This window comes from Macrobrachium rosenbergii, chromosome 17 (assembly GCF_040412425.1).
Source record: "Macrobrachium rosenbergii isolate ZJJX-2024 chromosome 17, ASM4041242v1, whole genome shotgun sequence".
NCBI classification, from domain to species: domain Eukaryota; kingdom Metazoa; phylum Arthropoda; class Malacostraca; order Decapoda; family Palaemonidae; genus Macrobrachium; species Macrobrachium rosenbergii.
The window spans coordinates 7713770-7737846 of NC_089757.1; the positions used below are offsets into that span (position 1 = coordinate 7713770).

Here is a 24077-nt window from a genome sequence, read left to right on the forward strand (position 1 = left end):
CCAATGGCATTAGAAATTTTAAGAAACACTCAAAAGACACCACCAAGAATTTACCAAATGCTCAGAATAATTAAATACTCCATAATAATGGACACATTACCCCAGAATGAATGCAACAATGACTAGATTTGTGCACCTTTAGCCTCATAATGCGACTACACAACTTCCTTATCTGTTCCTGAGTTCAATTAAGGTTAAGGACTGCTCCACTTTGTATCAAGGGATCTAGAAAACCTTCAAGAGTTGCATCGTCTGCATACTTCAGTCTTTTCTACGATCAAGCTGACAAAAAATTATCCCAGAATGTTAACCTCATATCTGTTACATCTAATACAAGCAAGTCAAGAAGTTGTGTTAGTATGTCTGATTCGATTGGAATACTTGATAATTTCTTTAATAACTTTTCACATTTTGACACAAACTAGGCTGAATTATATCAAACTTAAGATGGAATTTCTAATTATCAGCTTTGTAAATATAATAAATTTGCTATTTTGTGAAAAGATACATAAGGGCAAAAAGAACATCCACTGTTGTCTCACAATGAAACAGCAGTATTTTACAGGTTCTGCATAAGGATGGCCTATAAGGTTCTAGGAGACAACTAGAATGGTGAAAAGAGTACCCTTGATCAAATGTCACGTTGGGCGGTGTCCCAGCTGAAAGTCTTCTTGTATCCACTAAGGACACTGTAGAGGGAGGACATCTGTTCGTGCAACGTTTTGGAGGAATCAGTGGCAGTAGTTCACCGTTCCATAAATTCCTGGAGTTTGGTATTTCTCAACTGCTGACACTTAGGGGTAAATATAGCCTGCCAAAACTGAGATAACATAAATTTGACGGAAGATGCCTTGGTGACCTCTCAGAGTAAGGGCAATGCAGCTCTGATATAGCTTTGGCAGTCTTCCCTATTCTTACAGAAGACTGGGATCGTTGACATACCAGATATAGAAAAATATGAACATTACCCCTGAGTTCTGGAGGCCGATTGTAAATTATTTAAATGTGTAGGTTCCAACAGGTGTGATGACTGCCATCTTCGGGACATCCTCATGGTGGACCGGAACCTGGAAATAGTCCATTAGGTTGAGAAGCTGGTAGTGGCTGGACTCTGTAAGTTGAGGCACCCGTCGTTTCTGCAAGAGCCATCTGGTTTCTTGGCCATATGAAGTGGGGATGCCAGGGGTTGGAGGCCTTCTGGCAAGTGACCATCGACTTCATTTCCTTGAAGGCCTTCTTTATGGCAGGCAGCTCGTATGTGGGGAAAGTTGTATTTGGAATAGGCCATGGGCGCATGTCATCTCCATATGGCAGTATTTGGCATGCTTTTCCTGTACCAGAGAAGTTAGTGTTATGGCCTGAAAATATTGGGAACTACTGTTGGAAGGGATGTAGGTCTAATAAAAATACACAAGTGTGCTTGGGTGCAGTTGTGAGTGGTGTCATTGGATGGTGGTCAGGTCCAGAAGGCAGTGATGTCTACCAGCAAGATGAAGTGTATGAGTAAGTCATTACCATGCAGGGATGTCTGGATATCAGTGGTGATGAAATGCCATTGGTATGTTTTTTCTCTTGTTGAAGGGTGAGGGTCACTGGCCATATGATGGTAAAGGGATGCCACTGACTGTCACTAGACACAAATCGCTACCTCGGGGCCATATCTACTTGCAACTTACTATCGGAGCCTTGGTTAGTGGTGCAGAACCTGGTGAAACTGGCAATTACTGTAGTTGTGGCATCTGCACGACACTAGCTTGAGTTTTATTATTGTGTTCCTGGTCATCCCTGACTTTGCACATGGTAAGGGTGGTGTGTTGGAAACTCTTAGGGCTTCTAGCTACTCTGTGTCGGGAAAGGTGGCATGAATGTTGGTAGGGAGGCAACTGGGCCATATTTCCCTCGCCACGTCGATTCCATTTAGTCTTCTGTTGGCGTGAAATTCTGGTAGAGTACAGAAGGATTTTAGCTCGCCCCAGGATGCCACTGTTGTCATGTTCTCCACTAAAGTGTTCAGAGGGTCATGGGGTCGTTGAGCCGGAGTGGTGGCAGAGAGAACTCGGCTCAGGAACTGGTACAGGACATTGTATGCAGTCCTCTTGCCGTGTGTATCAAGAACAGGAAAAAGTAGTTTGGCTAGTTAAATTAAATGCAAAAGATAGTTTACAGTGCAGATTAAGTCCCAGACTATTGCTGCGAAGCCAAAGTTACAAGGGACACTGACCTTTATTGTGGTATGTTATACCATGCAGAATATAAGAAATGAAGGGAGAGCAGTGTTATTTCTCACTAACTGCTTACGGGAAGGTAAATTCTAAAAAAAAAAAAAAAACCCAACAGGTAGCAGTTGGTAATGTTGAGATTTTTCATGGAGGTGCTAAGAAACGAAAATCTGGACATGAGATGCAAAATTTCACAGTAAATTTTATTTGATTTAGCGCTACTTTTGCACATTAATGCATGACCTCTTGACTCGTTAGCATTAATAGTGGACATACATATGAGGGAGAAATATGGGTTTGTATATTTCTATTGAAATTACCTGGTTATTTATGATACGTTATTCAGACATGTTGCATTTAGCTATTCATCACCAATCTGACCAGTGCATTTTCACCTACATTAAGTAATGATTAAGTAATGATTGATATTTTCACAAGAACTACCTTTGGAAACTGGCATGATAATTGTTTGCTTCCTACATTGCCTTATTCATATAAAACTATCTACATTTTTTTAATAATTAATCAATTTTTAGAAATATGCAGCAGACTTGGTGTATAGCGGCTAACAAGTATCACCTGATAAGGAGCATCACCAAGAGCTTTTTGATTTTATAGCCTAGTGAAGTGCGTCAGCCATTTTCTTACAAGAGGTTAATAACTGGCCAAAGGAATGAATCTGAAGGATCTTAACTTGGTCCATCAAAGATGAGGTTGCATGTTTCATGTGGTATGATTTTCATGACAGTTTCGTGATACCTCAGTCGGCGTATACTCTATTCAATCCATTGTATTTTCAGCTAGGTTCAGGAGAGTCATCAAGGAGTAATTGTTGCCTTCAACTGAACTTGATATGTTCATCATGAGTTCAAATTTTCAACCTTTTCCCATTTTTAGAAAGCAGAAAGTTTTCAGCGTACCCCAATAAAGCTCATCATAGGGTGAGGGCAAGCATAGATTTCAGACATTCGTACCATGACAAACCTACTTTAGATTAGCATTTTTCCTATATTAGTTCTAGAATACAATCATTCATGGCATTCATTATATAAATGCTGTAACGCCCAGACTTCCACTGTGACAAAATCTGCTGTTCTTCATTTGAATAATGTCAACTATTGATAGTAAAAGCGTATTTAACATTGCAGAGAAGATTATCACATACATTAGCAAGTGTTGGCCGAAGTCGAATCTACGAGTGTAAGTCTTCCTGAGCTTGTGGAAAACCTAACATGAAGTGAGGGGAGGAATCAATAATCTGTTCAACTTCAAAGTGAAAAAGTTTTATTATTTAACCCTCCTGTGTCTTCTGGTATAATCTGGCAAAACTTGGCAAAACTTAAAATTAAATTATACACACTAACATCTTAAAACATCTACCTCTCAGGACCGTACTGTAACTTCTTGGTTATTTGATAACTATTGCCAATTTATAGGATATTCATTCCGAAAGTAGCTTCTTTATAAAAAATGCATTATTGTCGGTTTCCAGGGTCTCCAATAGAGCTAGAATTGTTTCATGCATATTCATGCGAGTTAAGGAGAGAATTCGCATTTTCACCAGAAATACAAGAAAAGGTGAGTATCGCGCCAAGTTGTGTTTTTTCTTTAATCTGGTGATGGAGGACAATGATGTATTATGATGATTTTGTTGTTTTGTTTACCCCATGTTTATTCATGTATGCTGAATATTTTACATGAAATCAACCATACATGATTGTATACTGTACATCTGCATAAGCATATAATAAATGTGTGTATGAATATATATATATATATATATATATATATATATATATATATATATATATATATATATATATATATATATATATATATATATATATATGTGTGTGTGTGTGTGTGTGTGTATAGACATGCATATATATATATATTGTTAAGTGTGTGTCTTGGCTGATCATGTATTGTTCAATTTACGTAAAGTTGCATGGCCCTGCAGGCCAAGAGTACACGTAACCTGCCACTTGAAGCCACGAATTCACCTCAAAGACAGTCGTTAATTAGCCAAAGGTCGCCAGTTAAGGGTAATTAACCTTAACAAAGAATATTCAAGGAATAAAGACTTTATGATAGACGTCACCAACTGCGGACGCATACAAAGAATCTCTACTCGTTAAGAGGGTATTAAATACAACGCAACAGTTCCTCCAAACAGTGAACGCTAGGCATAACGAATACCAGAGTATAAAAAAAGAAAAAAATGACTTGCTTGCCTAAATCCACGAAACTCACTGGGATAATTTGGCTAACGCTAAACAATATAATAATTTGACTTAATCTAGACCTCATGAACACATATACCGTAAGTGGTGGCTGAAGGATGAAACAAAGGAAATTTGAAATACAGGAAAAGTTACTAGTCAATCGACGAAGCTTTAACAAGAATCGGACTTACCTTGAATGTCGAGTCGTTTGCGCATATGATGGACCTCAGGAGTCGGGATTCTGGCAGTCTTCCCAATTCACTAATTAATATAGACGTAGGAGTAAAAGTGGAGTGAGGGAACAAAGGGACACCGTTCCGGCATGCACGCAGCGTATTTCCTTGTTCGTTGTTAGTCTCTCTCTCTGACCTCGCTCGCGTTCCCGCAAGGTGAGGCGGTCTCTTGACATACCGCCCCAGGCAATCCGACCTTGACAAAGGCATCGCCGAATACATAGGTTAAAGGAAAGACAGCTTAAGACCACCGTTACTAGAGAATATTGAGTGAAAACCCTCTCTGAGGTTTAGGTCCCTAATGCCATAGCATATTTTGTTTTTTTAAACTGCCCAGCCTATCTTATGCGGGCGCCATCTGTCTACTGCTGTGATCGTTATTTTGAATTGCCTGGCCTACCTGCGGGACAAAGAGGTTCTCTGTCGAGGTCAATCTGACTAATATTCCTACACCTAAATACATCGAGGGCGAACAGCAGTAATATTTATAAAAAAATATATATATGTATATATATATATATATATATATATATATATATATATATATATATATATATATATATATATATATATATATATATATATATATATATATATATATATATATATATATATATATATAAAATACATATATACATATACACACACACATATATATACATATATATATATATATATATATATATATATATATATATATATATATATATATATATATATATATATATATATATGTGTGTGTGTGTGTGTGTGTGTGTGTGTAAAATAGCCACAATGCCCTCTTAACTTCTCGAATTCTTGGCTTTATTGGATATGCTTGTAACTATGAAGCCGTGACATCCAAACACAAGAAATTGAAGAGACTTGTGATTTGCCGGTCGGGAGACGAACCCGGGTCACCTTAACCACAAGGAGGTCACGTTGCTGACCTGCCACAAGAAGGATAAAAGTCTATTACCTGTCATTACATATATATACTGTACATGTATCATATATACACACATATATATATATATATATATATATATATATATATATATATATATATATATATATATATATATATATATATATATATATATCCCCAATGAATAGCTAAAATCCGCGAATACATAAAACCCCTCTAAAAACTCCTAGAACTGCCCATTTTGATAGTTTAAACACAAGAAAAACCATATAAAAATGCTTATGCCTGAGTATTTTAATAGTTTTATCACAAAAAGTGCATTTATTCATGAAAATTATCTGAAAATACAGTAATTAGTGAATATTTCTCAGTGAAAAGTACTGCAAATGGGCGAATTTTCCGCAAATAATGGTTAGATATGTTCCATAGAGAAACCCGCGAATGCATGAGTCCGCGAATCGTGAGAACACGAATATGGGGTTTACTATATATATATATATATATATATATATATATATATATATATATATATATATATATATATATATATATATATATATGACTATTTATCACATCACCGTGACTCATATACAATCAGAAAGCTACAAACGTCCTTTAATATCCAATTCACTCTACCTCGGAAGTAATATATTTTCATATATGTTGCGAAGAGGAATTTTTAGTTGATAATAAGTCCCGTGAGGGTCAAACCAGCGACGGACGAGAATCAGGACTACAGTGACACTAACCAGTCTTGTGGCCGACTGGTTGGTGTGTCACTAGTCCTGATTCTAAATCCGTCGCTGGTTCAACTTTACGACGGTGACTTATTATCAACTAAAAATTCCCCTTCGGTAACATATATATAAATATATTACTTCGAGGTAAATAAATATGATATTAAAGACGTTTTGTAGCTTTCTGATATATATATATATATATATATATATATATATATATATATATATATATATATATATACATATATATACATATATACATATATATACATATATATATGTATATATATATACATATATATACATATATACATACATACACATATATACATATATATACATATATATACATATATATGTATATATACATATATATACATAATACATATATATATATATATATATATATATATATATATATATATATTATATATATACATATATATGTACAGTCGGCCACAGGAATAAGTATACACATTTCAGCCACACGGGCTGGTTGTGATCTAGTAACACTGGAACTGTGCATCCAGGCCACGATGAAATTCGCACCTCTACACCTCTTCCCCCAAATTTTTCCTCTATCCTTCACTCCCACCCTTTCAAGCACACGTTTATATAACTTCTGCTCCCTCTCTCTAATTTCTCCTTTAAGGAAAATAATATAACTGAGTCTATTCTGCAGGTTTTTTTTTCTCATCATGGAGGCGAGAAAACCGTCTGTTCAACTTTTGTCGTAATAATATTATTACCTGCTGTTACTGACAGAAGAATTAACTCAGTTTTCGTGGAGCTCTCTTGTAATAATGGGATTTAGCTATCTACCAATAAAAGCCTTATCTATCAAATAACAGGATACCTACTACTCTTTAATTTTAATTGTAATATCAACAACCGCATTCCAAATTCTTATTATTACAAAGACAACTAGCATCAGATCGTGTAGGACCTTACGTAACTCAAATTAAGCATGAAGAAATAAAGAAGACACAGTTAAAGAAAAGACCTCCATAGGCCTAGAAGACACTGAAGGAGGAGGAAGAAAGAGACAGTTATAGAGAGGACAACAGCAAGAAGGAGGCAGACGGAAGGAGACACAGTGTAATAGAGCTGATAGAGTGTGGCTGGTGTTAGAAGGGCGCCATTACCCTCTTAAGTATAATGGGAGCAAAGGTCTTGACTTAGTAAATGTCATACGGGTTATTATGGCAGTCGATTCATCCTTATGGTTGAACGTTTGTTTGGTCACAACCGACAATCACTGGATCTAATTCTCGTATTTTTGTGCATGATTTGAACTGCTCGGCATACGTTTACATTTATCTATCGATGGCAAGCATGTGCAGCTTTTTGTTTGTTTGTTTGTGTTCGTTCTGCAGTTGAAAATTTCTACGTTAAGAATGTATCAAGTAATAATGGGATTATATCCTTGTATATATATATATATATATATATATATATATATATATATATATATATATATATATACAAGGATATAATCCCATTATTACTTGATACATTCTTAATGTAGAAATTCTCAACTGCAGAACGAACACAAACAAACAAACAAAAAAGCTGCACATGCTTCATCGATAGATAAATGTAAACGTATGCCGAGCAGTTCAAATCATGCACAAAATACGAGAATTAGATTCAGTGATTGTCAGTTGTGACTAAACAAACGTTCAACCATAAGGATGAATCGACTGCCATAATAACCCTCGTATGACATTTTACTAAGTCAAGACCTTTGCTCCCATTATACTTAAGAGGGTAATGGCGCCCTTCTAACACCAGCCACACTCTATCAGCTCTATTACACTGTGTCTCCCTTCCGTCTGCCTCCTCTTCTTGCTGTTGTCCTCTCTCTTATAACTGTCTCTTTCTTCCTCCTCCTTCAGTGTCTTCTAGGCCTATGGAGGTCTTTTCTCTTTAACTGTGTCTTCTTTATTTTCTTCATGCTTAATTTGAGTTACGTGAAGGTCCTACGATCTGATGCTAGTTGTCTTTGTAATAATAAGAATTTGGAATGCAAGTTTGTTGATATTACAATTAAAATTAAGAGTAGTAGGTATCCTGTTATTTGATAGATAAGGCTTTTATTGGTAGATAGCTAAATCCCATTATTACAAGAGAGCTCCACGAAAAACCGAGTTAATTCTTCTGTCAGTAACAGCAGGTAATAATATTATTACGACAAAAAGTTGAACAGACGGGTTTTCTCGCCTCCATGATGAGAAAATAAACCTACAGAATAGACTCAGTTATATTATTTTCCTTAAAGGAGAAATTAGAGAGAGAGGGAGAAGTTATATAAACGCATGCTTGAAAGGGTGGAGTGAAGGATAGAGGAAAAAATTTGGGGAAGAGGTGTAGAGGTGCGAATTTCATCGTCGCCTGGATGCACAGTTCAGTGTTACCAGATCACAATGAAATGTGTATACTTATTCCTGTGGCCGACTGTACATTATATATATATATATATATATATATATATATATATATATATATATATATATATATATATATATATATATATATATATATATATACATATATATACAAATATATATATATATATATATATATATATATATATATATATATATATATATATATATATATATATATATATATATATATATATATACATACACATATATAATCTATATATAAATATCTTTACAGTTGGGCACAGTTTATTATTTTAATGAATTATTAATTAAGCTAAGCTATGAACAACACTCATCGCGGTCAACTGTAAAATCCCACTAAAAACGTGAAGAGATCAAATCACACGAGAATAATGGAAGGTCGCCAACTGAAATTTCTGACCACTACAAATTCTACTTTATTGCACACAAATTATGGTATTTCAAACAACAGAATACTGATTCCACTCTCAATATAAAATCAATGCTAGAATATAACAGCAATTTACAGCACAACGGAGAGCCCACGGCTCGAGCAATACAGATTTTGGTTTCTTGCAACGACGCATGTTGCCAAACCTGCCTGCAATCGGGCAGAATTCTCCAGGCAAGTTCAGGAAGACGAGGACGACGATATAACACATCTCTGGAAATAGCATAATCCCAGACAAAGCTTCGTGGAAATGTGGATTCTCGCAATAGCAATTACAAGCACATGGGAGTAATAATTTAAGGTTCACTATGATGGTGAGGGTTCAAGAAGACAGGTCTGGGTATGACTGATTTATTTCTCGGAAACCAGGTATACACTGAGGAATGCGGACGGAAAGGAAGTGACCGACCTGCGGATCCCCATGTCACGCATTTGGACAAGAATTTGCGTTTGTTAGATGACACATAAATGAGAATAATTTGCGTTACAATAAACATACAAAGTAGTTACATACATGGGCGGAAAGGCCGCACAATAATGCGTATGGAGAGATGCATAACAAATATGAAATAATAACGGGTAATATGCATGGTGTGATTAATGCAGAAATGAAGAGGCATTTGACGCCTTTACAAGTACTCCCCTCCTAAGACAATGTAATCAGAGATAATTACTGGATGACATGAACATTAATCACGGAGGTGCTGGGGGAGCAGGAGGCGACCCCTTCTCTTTGAGAACTGTGGGCGGGGGGCAACTTCCATTGCTGGATCTGCCGCAGCGAGGCCCCTGGGGCGCCCACAGCCTCTCCTTGGTGGGGCGGCAGGTATGTCTGTGGGCGCATTTTGAGAGGGGACCCTCGGACGTCTGCCTGCCTCCTCCCGGGTTTCGCTGTCCAAAAGGAATGCTGGTTTTAGCCTGTCAATGGAAACCCAATCCTCCCGGCCGTGGACGTCGATGAGATACGCTTTGGGGGTCCTGTCGATGACTCGGCAAGGGTCCCTATAGGGCCTGGTCAAGGGCGGTCAACAGGCGTCTATCCTGACGAGGACATATGTGCAGGAATCCAGGCCGGCCGGGCTGTAGGTGTTGGTTCTGTTCATGAAGGTCTTATGGCAGGGCGCAAACTTCTGTGCTAGTTCCCTCAACCTCGGGAGATGGGTGTCTGTAAGAATTCCCCCGGAACAGCTGTTGTTTCTCCATAGACTTTTTCTGTCGGGGGATACATCGCCATCTGCCCTGGTGTGGTGCGGAGACCCAGCAGGACCCAGGGGAGTTGGGCCCTCCAGTTTTCGTTGGTGCAACGTGCCATTAGAGCTGCCTTCAGTGAGCGGTGTGCCCTCTCTACCATGCCGTTTGCTGCAGGGTTGTAAGCCATCGTGCTGTGAAGTGTCGTACCCATCAAGCTTGCCAGGGAGACCCAGAGTTCTGACAGGAATGCTGAGCCCCTGTCCATAGTAATGTTGTCTGGCACCTCGAAGCAGCTGATCCAACTGGAGAGGAGGGCTTCTGCGCAGGATGCTGTTGACGCCTCCTCCATAGGTGTTGCCTCTGTCCAGCAAGTGGAGCAGTCTATGATTGTCAGGAGGTACCTGGCGCCCCCAAACTGTGGTAGAGGCCCGACAATGTCTATGTGGATGTGGCCAAAGTGCCGAGGAGGTTGAGGGAAATCACCAATGCCTGATTCTGTGTGCCTTGTGATCTTCCTGGTTTGGCACGGGATAAAGCCCTAGCCCACTGGGAGGCGTCCTTCCTGATGCCTGTGCCACACGAACTTTTGTGTCATCAGGCGTGCCGTTGTACACTCTGATGGATGGGAGAGGCCGTGAATGATGTCGAATGTCTGCTTCCTCCTCGAGGCGGGGACCAGGGGGCAGGGGCAGCTGGTGTTAGTGTCGCAGAGAAGCGTGCGCCCAAATCACCCAAGGGCACGTCCTCCCACTTGAGTGCTGTCAGTGCTGTCCTGTAGGCTGGTGCTTCCGGGTCTGCTGCTTGCTCCCTTGCCAGGTCTTCGTAGTGTATGCTGAGGTGGAGGGAATTGATTTCCAAACTTGACAAGGCGTTGGCTACTGGATTCTTTCTGCCGGGGAGGTAGGTGATGGTGCAACCAAACTTGGAGATGGCGGCCAAGTGCCACTGCTGCCTCGCCAACTACATGTCGCCTGCCTTCATAAATGCGTGCACCAGGGGCTTGTGGTCCGTGAGGATGGTGAATTGAGTTCCGTCCAGCAGGTATTTGAAGTGCCACACAGCCTGGTAGATTGCAAGCAGCTCTCTGTCAAAGGCACTGTAGCGGGTCTCTGCTGGCAACAACTTGCAACTGAAGAAGGCTAGAGGCCGGGGGGTGCCGTCAACTACTTGCTCAAGCACTGCTCTGCAGGTAATGTTGCTGGCATCGGTGGTGAGTCTCAGGGAAGCGGTGGGTTATGATGCATTAAGGTGGTGGCACTCGCAAGGGCTGTCTTTGTCTCCTCAAATGCCTGTTGTTGTGGAGCGCCCCACGTCAGTGTTTTTGGCTTGCCCTTCTGGACTCCGGTCAGGGGATACATGATGCGGGCGATACCTGGGATGAATTGTGATAGTAGTTTACCATACCAAGGAACTCTTGAAGGGCCTTGATTGTCTGCAGCGTCAGAAACTTTTTTATTGCTTTCACCTTGGAGGCCATGGGGCGTACTCCTGCTGGGGAGATCTCATGTCTGAGGAAGTCTATTTTTTCCACCCCGAATGTGCATTTGTCGAACCTGATGACTAATCCATTCTCCTGCAGGCGCTTCAGGATGGCGCGGACATGGCGAAGGTGTTCCTCTGGGGACCTGGAGAAGATAAGGATGTTGTCTACGCAACAGATGCAGAAGGGCAGGTCCCCAAGGATAGTGTCCATCAGGTGCTGGGATGTGGCCCCCTTCATTCCTGAGGCCAAAGGCGGAGTAGGAGAAGGTGTACATCCCAAACGGCGTGATGATGGCTGTCTTCGTTATGTCGTCAGGATGCACAGGAACTTGAAAGTATGATTTTAGCAAGTCCATCTTCATGAAGACCTTGGCCCCATGAAGGGCGCTTGTTAGGTCTTGCATGTTCGGCAGTGGGTGGTGGTCTGGCGTGGTGACTAAGTTCAGGCAACGTTAGTCTCTGCAGGGCCTCCAGGAACCATCCGACTTCTTTACCATATGCAGGGGAGATGCCCACAGGCTCGATGCTTTGGTAATGATGCCCATCTGTTCCATTTCGGCAGAGGCCCGTTTGGTGTCTTGTAGTTTTTGGGGGGGGCAGGCATCGGAACTTGGCATGAGTTGGGGGGCCTGTTGCAGTGATGTAGTGGTAGATGCCGTGCTTGGCGCCAGCCCCCGGCAACTGGTGGAGCTCTGGTTTAAAAACCTCTGGGAACTCTTGGAGGAGGGTGGTATAATTGTTTGAGGCTGTGAAGCAGACGGTGGGCATCCCCAGTCCGGTGGAGAGTGGTCAGGAGTGGCAGGTTCCGGTGTCGAGGAGGCATTACCTGCCGACGTCGACCAGGAGCCCGTGGTGTCCCAGGAAATCGGCACCCAGGAGGGGGAACTCGACCTCTGCGATGACGAAAGGCCAGTGATACCTGCAGCCCAAGATGGAGATTGTGCGGGTCATTGTTCCATAGCAGCGGATGGGGGTTCTATTCGCAGCTACCAGGGAGGTTGTGGAGTCAGCTGTTCGGGCATAGTCCTTCTTTGATGGCGGGAACACCGACTGCATTGCGCCCGTGTCAACCAGCAGGTGCCGCTTTGATATATCGTCTCTGATGAAGAAACCTGCTGGTCACGAGTCATTGTATTTTGCAGCCACTGCTGTTACTTGTGGCCGCCCTTCCTTTTTGTTTTTTCAGGGGTTTGTTTTCGCTGGGGCTGAATCTTCTGTGGAAATAGCACCACGCTAGGTTTGTCCATGCCCTCTGCTCCCTTAGCGGTGCTCTCGTCCTGTAGATCGCATTTATGTTCTCTGGGTTGACGTTCTCGTACGACAGGCTACAGGCTGCAAGGGCGGCAGCGTGCTTGGAGGCCTTAGTGGATTCATGGATTTTCTGGGTGACGTCTACCAGCTCGTCCATGGGAAGGGCATCTACATTAGTAATTTGGCTCCTCACCTCCTGCGGAAGGCGCCGCAGGAATATTGCTCTTGTCAGGCTGATTTCCTTCCTGTGCTCATTTGCGTCGACGCCCAGCAGTGTTACTAGACCCCGCAGTTCATCCCAGGCATCCCTAGGTGATGTTTCCCCAAGGGGCTGGGTCAATAGGTCTAGGGCGCACTGCACTCACTCGGGAACGGGCATGGAATGCGTTTGTATCAGCTTGTCTCACAAGGCTGTGTATGTGACCTTGTCTGGCTGTGAGTCAAGCCATGGGGTGATCTTGTTGAAAACCTCTTCAAGTAGCGTCATCATGGTAACGTCTGCCTTGGTCTTCTCATCTGTGATGCGCGCCAAGCGGAAGTGAGTATCTGTGCGCAGAAACCAAGATGCTGTGTTCTGGCACGAAAACGGGGGGAGCTTTACCGCATCTGGCTTTGTGGGCAAAAGGGGCATGCAGATGATTTCCGTGTTTTTGGATTGCGATTGTAGTTCAGACTTTGCCACCTTTACTTTCACACACCAGAACGCGAGTAAGCGCCATATTTAGTACGTTAATGGTGTTAGAATTTGAGTGGTTGACGTGAGCCATGAATGGCGAGGGCCAAACCATTCGAAATGCCAAAACGTACCCTTGTAGGAACACCGTTATTAGTCCGTTAATGGCATGGGGTTCCTCTGAGGAAGGAGCTTTCAGAGGCCTAGACTGTGTTGCCGTTTTGAGTCTGTTAAAGGCTCCCTGAAGGTAAATGTGGCCGTATTTAGTCCGTTAAGGGCAGGGCCAAAACCGCATGGTTACTCGTGTCGCTCCTCGGGTCACCAGTTGTGAGGGTTCAAGAAGACAGGTCTGGCTATGACTGATTTATTTCTCAGAAACCAGGTAGCCTATACATTGAGGAATGCGGATGGAAAGGAAGTGACCGACCTGTGGATTCCCATGTCATGCATTTGGACAAGAATTTGCGTTTGTTAGATGACATATAAATGAGAATAATTTGCGTTACAATAAACATACAAAATAGTTACACGATCAAGGGATGATTAATTCATGAAATCAATTCACAAAGTGAAGCACTTGAATACTGGATAACAGGATATCAGAGAGTATTTACTGGGGAGAGCAATTATGAAATGAAATGAGAGGTTCAAGATAAAGAACAGAGAACTGGTAACTTGAATGCCAACAGAATGTACCGTGGGTTGCACTGCAATGAGCACTTTGCAATACAGGCTGGATGATCTGCAGTATCTTCCTTTTAGAATTCAAATGGCTGCTTGTGGCTTGGCTCCTTGTAGCCTAGGTTCCAGTTCACGGAAAGAGTACTGTGCACATGACACAGTTAAGAAAGCAGCAAGACCTTTCTTACCGACTGAAAGGCAGACTGAGCAAGACTGAGCAATTGGGGAGTCTGATGGCTTTTATGACTTCCTATTTTGCCTGAGGGGCTATGCTGTTTTCTCCAGCATTTGAACACTGGCTGACCTCTGTAAAGAACACTCAAGAACCAGTAAACAGCTTACACACTTGGGGGTTGATAAAAAAAAAAAAAAAAAAAAAAAGAGAGATTAAAATCTGGGACCTTCGGTTTCCCTAGCATTTAAGCGCTCTCCAGTGAGTAATTTAATCTACCTGGACCCAGTGTTAATGACACACCTTAAAAGTGCCCTTGCACTCTTCTTTGTGTAGGCCCTGGGTGCCCATCCCTCACTAAGTAAGCAAAGAGACAATGGCAGTGGGGAAATTATACTTGGCTTTGGCATTAACTCACCTCCACCATTACAGCTCACTGGTACATTTGGAACACACAGCTCTTATGAAATTTTTATCACACCGTGATTTATATGCAATCAGAAGCTACAAATGATGTTTAATATCCAATTCATGCTACTTTGGGAATATCCCCGATGGGGAATTATCAGCGAAGGGGAATTTTATAAGTGATAAATAGATTTGTTACGCTGGGGCTCGATCCCTTGACACGGTACCTTCCAACAACTTCAGTCGATGGTCAAACCACTGAGCCACCAAAAGAGGTATAAGTTAATGCCGAATCTGCCACACTTATTTACCCGCCGAGAGCGGGGAAATTATACTTGGCCTTGGCACTAACCCACCTCCACCATGATAGCCCCTTGGTACGTTTGGAACACACAGCTCTTATTAAGAAATTTTTATCACACCATGATTTATATACAATCATGAAGCTACAAATGTTGTTTAATATCCAATTCACGCTACTTCGGTATTTAAGTCGTTCAGCCAGGGTTCAACAACAGCAAACATTTCAAAAGGCTTATCATTATCAACTCTTTAATTAATGTATGCGCAGGGTCAAGGGTCTGGGCATTTTTCGGTCGAAAAAAATTTGGCAAAAATCAGCTAATCAACGTAGGCCCATGATATTTTTGGGGCTTATTTGCACCATAATGCCGTATATTCTGTGTAAGTTTCATGATCCTACAGTGAAAAATAACGATGTTCATACGTGAACATGAAATCTTGGATGTTTTTCGATTTTGGTGTAGGGAGAAAAAAGTTGCAGTCCTAGAGAGATTCTGTTCTTTGAGAATTCTTCTATGTCCACGTGGAACACGCATGTGGAAAATGATCAAAATCAAACAATAAATAAGTACCAAAAATGTGCACAAATGTCGAGAAAATACGTGTAATAAAATCATTATTTAAATGGAGGGCTGATTTTTTTTAGGAAAAAAGATGTGGTTTATTACTTAAAATATATTTACAAATTTGAGAAATCGGCATTTATATAAATATTTATTTAAAGTTTATTGAATCGTCAATTGAGTCAATCAGGTGATGTTGATAATTGAGATTTTTTTAGTTTATTACTTTATTTACACATTACAAAACATTTATTATTTTACAAAATGGCTGTAGATTTAGATTTGACAAAATGGCTGGAGTGTTTTGCTAAATTCTGCTTGAGGGGCGTGGTGGGTGAATTGGGAAAGCAAAAGGTGTTTTATTTTTTTTGTGTTATTTCAGATTCCTAACATAATTCTATGATGCTAAACATAATTCTATGATGCTAAATAACAATCTTAGCACAAAAAAAATCCGATATTTGAGCGATATCTGGTGAGTTGTTAGGGGTGGTGGGTGTGCTTGGCTAGGGGGATCCTGCTGTTATTTACATGGGAGGCAAGGGGAGGGGTGTATTTTTTTTTTATTTCTGAGTCCTAACATAATGCTATGATGCAAAATAACAATCTGAGCACGAAAAATCTGATATCTGAGCGATATCTGGTTATCGAGTTGTTGGGGGAAGGGGCGCTAGAGTGGGTAATGGTGGGCGGGGGTGACTTTGACAAGTGCCTCGATGTTCCACTAGGGCAAGGGAACACTTTTAGCATTAAAACAGAAATTGAAAAAATTGGCCCAAAAATATCATTTGAGACCCTGCCCAGATCTGTTGTAGTGTCTTATTACTGACTGACTGCACACTTACAAACCCCCACCTCTTCAAGATGTCAAGGTTTATATCCATAATGCTGCGGGAGCTGTGTTAGGTCCCTGTGCACTTTCACGTCACCTCAGCTTGACTTTTGATATTGTAAATATGATGTCTCAGGATGATATAAAATGAGGTGGCACATTTAACCTCATGGTCATTTGTCCGCCACAGTGAATCAAAGATGTTTGTCATTTTGTACTGTCTCCAGGTGGGTCAACAATGAATCTTTGCAAAAATCTTAAATAATGATTTACTTTGGCAGCGTGAATTAATTTTACCAGACTAATTTGCTAATATTTAACAAACAATAATCAAAGATGTGCCAAATATCAATATCAAGGGTCAAACTGAGGGTCATGAAAGTGTATATGGGACCTAACTAAGCTCATGTGGTAAAAATGTAGGTGCATTTCTATGATTACTTCAAAAGTGATTGAACAATGCCTTCCTCATAAAAAATTCTTTTTCTCCACTACTTCCTGATACTAATGTAAAAAGAATGTCTGACACTTCATCTGGCTCATCGTCTACAGTAAAGCTCATTCATGATGAGAAGTGCAGAATTTTGAATTTATGTCATTTTCAGCATGTAAAAGACAGTCAAGCAAACAGCAAACTCACTAGCACCCATGATGGTAGCAATACTGCAGGATGGCCTGTTGAACAATATATCTGAGAATGACCTGTCAAAAATCCAATATCTTGTCAAGACATGCTATGCTGCATACAAAAGAAGAGGTCAGAGACATTCGCAAAAACCGTCAACATGCAAGTGAACTCCTGAACCATCTACTGAATCATTTTTATCAAGTCCTGAGAACTGCCAGAAAAGAGCCAAAACAACAGTTGCTTCGAATTCCAAAAAAAAACCAAGCATTATCTGTAATCAAATAAAATGTCAGGGCAATACTAAAAATATTGCATTTGCGATGAAATACTAGCAAAAAACTTACTCAAAGCTATTGCTTTCAATAAGGAGTGTCCACACTAGAACAATCTTCCTAAAGACTGCTGGCGATTTTTTTGCTGCAGATGTTATGCATCACAAGAACTCCTTGAACAAATACATCAAACAATTTCAGCGAGATGTGGAATCTCTGAAGGCATTTGAAGAGCAAGATGAAAGTGGACAGATGAAAGTGTGTTCAAGGAACTGATGAACACCGTTGAGATAACACATCAAACCTCCACCAGCCCAGATTAATTATGACTTAAATAAAGAGACTGTTAAGTTCTTGCGAATCACTATGTTCATTTAAGAAACTTTGATCTTTACTTTGCTAAGATCTGAAATAACGCCAACCTCCTCCTACTTAACAAAGGAAGGATTCATACAAATCAAAATAGGCTGATTTTGCTACTTCCTAAGGAGACACCATCGTCACTACCATCAACTGTGTATCATCACAACATTATCATAGACTTCATGGAGGATGCCAGGAAAGTTCCAATGAAGCAGGTGAAATTGAAAACACACAGAGACTTTGCGCAGAATCTGTGGAATTTGTTTCAATCTCATCAAGTACAAGCAGTCACACTGCGTTGTATTTGATTTGTACAAGGATTGGAGTATCAAAGGCAGTGAGCATAATCGAAGAAAGAAAGCAGTTCTAGTAACGAACATATCTAACTTGGATGAGCCTTTACCTGTTGAGATGGAAAAGTTTTGGGAACCCTCGGAAAACAAGGCTGCATTTCAGTGTGTTTTCATTCAGTGGGTCAAGGAAACCGTTAGGCCTACTGACAAATGTCTCCTCTTTGGTGGATCACATAAAAACAGTGAAACAATGTTTCAGTATCATAAATGGATCAATCAAAGCTAAGCGACTTACATGCTGTCATGAGGAAGCAGACGATCATATAATGTTTCACGTTAACCATGCTGTCAAAGTTGGGAGATTTAACAGCATTGTCATTGCATCTCCACTTATGTATTTGTATCCGCAATACACCACTATAGTAAACAGAGGAACTTTAACTTGGAGACACCCTGGTTCATATCTGGCCACAGTCAATCTAGAAGTGTCATTCCCATTCACGACTTGATCTCGTAGATATATTGTCTGCAATCCATGCACTCACTGAATGCGACACCACTAGCAAAGTAGGTATGAAAACAAAAGCTTTCATCGAAGGGAGAAAAGGTGCTTACAATCTCTTGTGCGACTTTGGAAAAGAAGAAATTAATGATGAGATCATTGCTAATGCTGAGAAGTTCCAAGTTTTGATGAGCTTCGCTTCATCATTTATCATACATAACATCATCAATTTGATTTAGAGCGATTTCCTCCTACATCTGCCTGTATCAAGCAGCATATTCTAAGGGCCTACCTGCAGTGCTACAGGTGGCTTCACATTCCAATCACTGAAGATATTCAGCTGAATCCTCTTGACTATGGATACTTGCTTGCTGATGACGAACATTTGTTACCAGTAATCATGACAGAAGCACCCATTCCAGATGAGTTCCCAGCTCCTTGTAATGTTTATTGAATAGGAAGACATTTTTCCATGCTTACTGGATCCTGAGACACGATTATTTAAGGTTTTTGGCTGCCATATTGGATGCCATCTTTCTTTATGTATGCTATATGAAATCTTTAACAGAAATACATTTTACTTTTGCTCGGTGACTCTGCCTAAAATGTGTATAACCAAAACAAATGCATAAAAACATGACCAGAGGCACATGAGTCCCATGTTAAAACCTTGACTAGCGGCCATCTTGAAAAACGGCAGCCATTTTGGAATTTTGAGTGGACACCAAGTAATTTTCTAAAAATGGCCTATGGAGAAGATGCTTACCAAATTTCATGCTTGTATCATTAACTGAAGTATTTTAGTACAAAAAATTATTTTACTTGCTGAGCTATAACAGTTCAGTTGTATAAATATTGATTTTACAGCGAACTATCGAGAGCCTACTAAGTCCTAATGTTTCGACAACAAAACCTTGGTAGCACTAATTAATTTTAATGTTCATGATATCATACGAATTCGAAATAATAATAATAATTTGCCTTGTCCACAGGTGAGGCAGTTTTGGTTGGAAAAGAAAGATTTTGTAAAGGACGCGGTACGGGTTGGTTTCCACATCAGGAGGAGGGACTACGTTGGATATGTAGAGGTAAGAACCGTACGCTTGTCATGTTATCATCCTCACAAAATCGAACCTATCATGAACTTCTTTGAGTATGGCCTATTCCTCTAACGGTAGCTTGCAAAAAAATTTTTTTTTTTTCAGTGGAGGAGGATTTTGCAGCATTCACCTTCACTTCAAAATTTCATAAATATTTCAGGTGGTCTACAACAACTGAATATTGGTTAAATAGTTAAAATCATAACGCACATAATACTTCCACTTATAAAATCTCCCTAGCTTCAAAGAACGTAACTGGACGTTACAACAGAGAGTGAAGACTATGTCCCAGTCTGTTGGTCACAGTAAATACAATTGAAGACGTCTAAAGGCTTGATTGTTTAAGGGCTTCAGTATCTCCAAAACAAAGACACCAGTAATTACTGTATACTAAAGTTGCCAAGATTACCGTTGTATTGTCCGAGCAATCTGGCTACACAGTAGAGGATACAGGGTATGCCCTATGTTTAATATGTAAATTACTATGAATCAATTTATTGTAGTATGAAAAAATATCTGAATGATTTGTGTGCATAATACGGCCAACGAATAAGTCAGTCTTGCACTAACTACAGACGGTTTTAAGTAATCTGAACCACGATGCAATTCGAAAGTTGGTCTTGTGATTCTGCAAATCCAAAGATTTTGTCAATCTTCCACTTGATATCAGGACTGAAAAGATCAAGTTTTCAAGAAAAACCAAACTCTTATTTACTGAGAAGTTATGATAATGTAGAATGCAATTAGGATGAAGTAGACCCCGTTATGATTTCTCCGAATAGTACAGGAGCCGCAATGGTGGTCACTGTTGCACGAAGGTGTATACAGCAGTTCTCTTCACAAAATGTTTCTTTGATGTCTAGGAATGATATGGGGAGATTTTTTCCAAGATGGCTGCCAACATGGCTGCCGGACCGAAATAGGCTTTGTCCGAAAATTTGTATCTCGCAAACGAGTGCTTCTAGATAAAAATTATATTTCAAAACTGTTCAAAAAACAGTTTTACACTGTTATGGCATTTACAGATCCATTTATTCATAATCATTTTTGTAATGTAGTATAGTTTACGCCAAAAAACTTTTTTTCTCTGTTTTGTAAGTCACGAAGCCTCAGAATTTAAATACCAATGTCTTGAATAATGCAACTTATCAGCGGCTTGACTACTACAACCAATAAAGCCTTAATTACTATTAATACCAAAATTCTTGACTATTTTCGACATTAAAGCTCAACTTTTACTAATACCAGTATTTTTCACTATGAAAACCGAACCTCAACCACGACAAACAATTATACCTTAACTAGTGCGAAAAACAAAAAGCTAAAATTTTAAAACTATTGCACACATCTAGGCCTCCCCTTGTGCAGCGTCAAGGCTATTGCAGATATTCAAGGATTCACTCGTTGAAGACTTAAAAACCCTCGTCTATTCCAGTATTCAAATTCTCGGCGAAACCCTAAAATCTTAACTAAGCCAATACGTGAGGTGTATTTCATAGGATTCCCCGATTCTTTGCCATGGCGTTATATTCTATGAATTCTAAAGCTGAAAGTCGTCTTCTCCATTTTCTATCATGATATGTACTTCGTTTCATTGCATTCTTTCGTGTACAGTACACTTAATCCATAGGCCGAGGTCTTGAGGCTAATTTTTAATTTGTAAATATATATATATATATATATATATATATATATATATATATATATATATATATATATATATATATACACACATATATATATGAGAGGGAGAGAGAATTTTGGGAGTTCAAACTACCCTTCTGCGTACATAGGTCTAGGAGTGGCTGTACGGTTCATTATGGTTACGTTGAAATGCTGATAAAAACTTCAGTAAAATAAGAACAAATAAACTGCCTATCCTATCAACATTCTGTCGAGTGTCTACTAAACGTTGTTTTGAGTTCGGTATCACCCAGGTTCACTTTGCTGGTATTAACGCTGCGAAAAAAATAGGCTCAAATGACAGTATCAGTAATGTAACACATGAGAGAAAGACGTTCTTTACGATTAGTTCAGTCGGTTTGCAGTGGTGTTGTGGACGTTATTTGGATTTCGTAAATTTTCGTATAGCACACCTAATACATAAGAATGCCGCAGAATCTCTTGACTAGGCTTGAAAGTAATCTAAGCGAGAGAGAGAGAGAGAGAGAGAGAGAGAGAGAGAGAGAGAGAGAGAGAGAGAGAGAGAGAGAGAGAATGAATTACATACGGAACGAGATAAATTTGAAAGGACATATTATGAACAAGTGATATTCGGTATGACTTTAGGTAATATGAATTGATCACTACAAATATTAGCTGTATAAAACAGCTAGAAATCATTTCAACGACTTGATTACTGTAGAGAAAAATCCCCCAAAAATCCATGAAAATTTAGCCGGAATATTGGGAACAAAGAAAGAAAAAGTTCTACCTGATGTGACTAGTGATTACAAAAACCTGGCCTATAACTTTTTGAACTACTTTTAAGAAAAAGTGAAAGAATCTGTCATAGTTTAGACAAGGAGATCCCTCCTGATCTCCCGGTGATCGCAACGAGAAATAGCTAATTCAGTAAGTTTAAAGAACTGAACATGAATGACTGACAAAACAATGAGTAGAGTAAAAAAACACCTATAGTGAAAATGACCTCGTTTCCCATAAGTGATATAAAAGAGGCAAAAAATTTTGATCAGTTGCGGGAGCTATATTTTGATATTGTCAACATGAATCTAGCACGGGCATCTTTCCCAAATAGCGAAAAGCTTGCTTGTATAAAGCCGGCCTATAAAGGAAAAGGTGGTTAAGAAAATCTAAGCTTCTATAGACCAATATCGAACCTATCGTACTTATCAAAACTTATAGAAACGGAAGTTCACAAACAAACATGGAAACACTTGACACAACTCAACATTATACCTGATGATCAGTCAGCATACAGAAAAGACCACTCAACAAAGACCACACTCTGTACAGTTATAAATAATATGGTAGAAATTATAGCAAATGGAAAATGTGGCATCCTGGTTATGCTTGACCTAAGTACAGCATTTGACACAGTTGGCCACAATCTACTGCTTGAAGACCTGACAGCAGTAGGCATCGAAGATAACATACACAAATGGTACAAAAGCTACTTTGAAAATAAGGAGGTTACAGTGGTTATATCAACTGTGAAATCAGAAAAGAAGGGCCTAACAAAAGGAGTGCCCCAAGGCAGCGTTCTGGGTTCACTGCTCTTTGGCATTTACACAACTGAATTATCTAGAATTCTAAATTAGCACAAGGTTAAGTATAAACTGTATGCTGATGATACTCAGTTCTATTTTCCTGTCGAAACGGTAGAAGACACCATTAGTAAAATTGATGCAATAATGAAATATATAAAAAAATGGATGTTGGCAAAGAAATTGAAACTTAATGAAGACAAAACTGAGTGTATGCTATTTGGATCTGACAATGCACGACGAAAATATGAACACTTCAAAAGAATAACTATTGGTTCGTCAACAATAACTTGTAGTAGCAGTGAGGAACTTAAGAGTATTTATTGATAATAAATTGTCGATGAAGAACCATATATTGCATATTACAAAAAACCTTTAACTATCATATTAGAAACATTGCATTTATTAGAAAATACCTGAACGAAGATACTATGAAAACAGCAATTTGCAACCAAATACTATCGAGGCTTGGCAACGTATATACTATGGTCTCCCTATCTACCTACTAAGAAAATTGCAAGGAGTACAAAATAGAGCCGCCAGGACTAATTGAGCTACATTGGCTCCCAGTAAAAGCTAGAATAGAATGTAAAATATTACTTACAGTCTTGAAAGCACTAAAATATGATGAACCAACCTACCTGAGAAACTGCTAAGCTTCTTTAGGCCAGAAATGAATATTGTAATCAGACATGCAAGTTAAGCATATAGGCTATTTGAACCTAGAACAAATTGTAAGTCTGACGAGATAGCATTTGTACACTGCGCACCAAGACTATACAACAAAATACCGCCTGAAGTGAAGAGCATACAAAAGAATGCAAATTTAAAAAGGAGCTAAAGACTCTATTCTGCAGGAGCTACGATAGTGACGAGAAAACACAAAGACAATTATAAAATATAAGAAGCTCCTTATTTAGAAAGCGTACATGGGCCCGTCTGAGAAGGAA

At 39.6% G+C, this 24077-nt stretch overlaps 1 protein-coding gene across 1 annotated transcript in view; it reads left to right on the plus strand.

Annotated features, from left to right (window-relative positions):
• The window catches only part of LOC136847695 (galactoside alpha-(1,2)-fucosyltransferase 2-like), a 58483-nt gene that overhangs the window by 26634 nt on the left and 7772 nt on the right, over positions 1-24077 (plus strand). Inside the window, exons 6-7 of the mRNA XM_067119521.1 lie at positions 3712-3797; positions 19793-19888. Of these exons, the coding sequence (XP_066975622.1) occupies positions 3712-3797; positions 19793-19888 (182 nt within the window). The remainder of the gene's footprint in view (positions 1-3711; positions 3798-19792; positions 19889-24077) is intronic.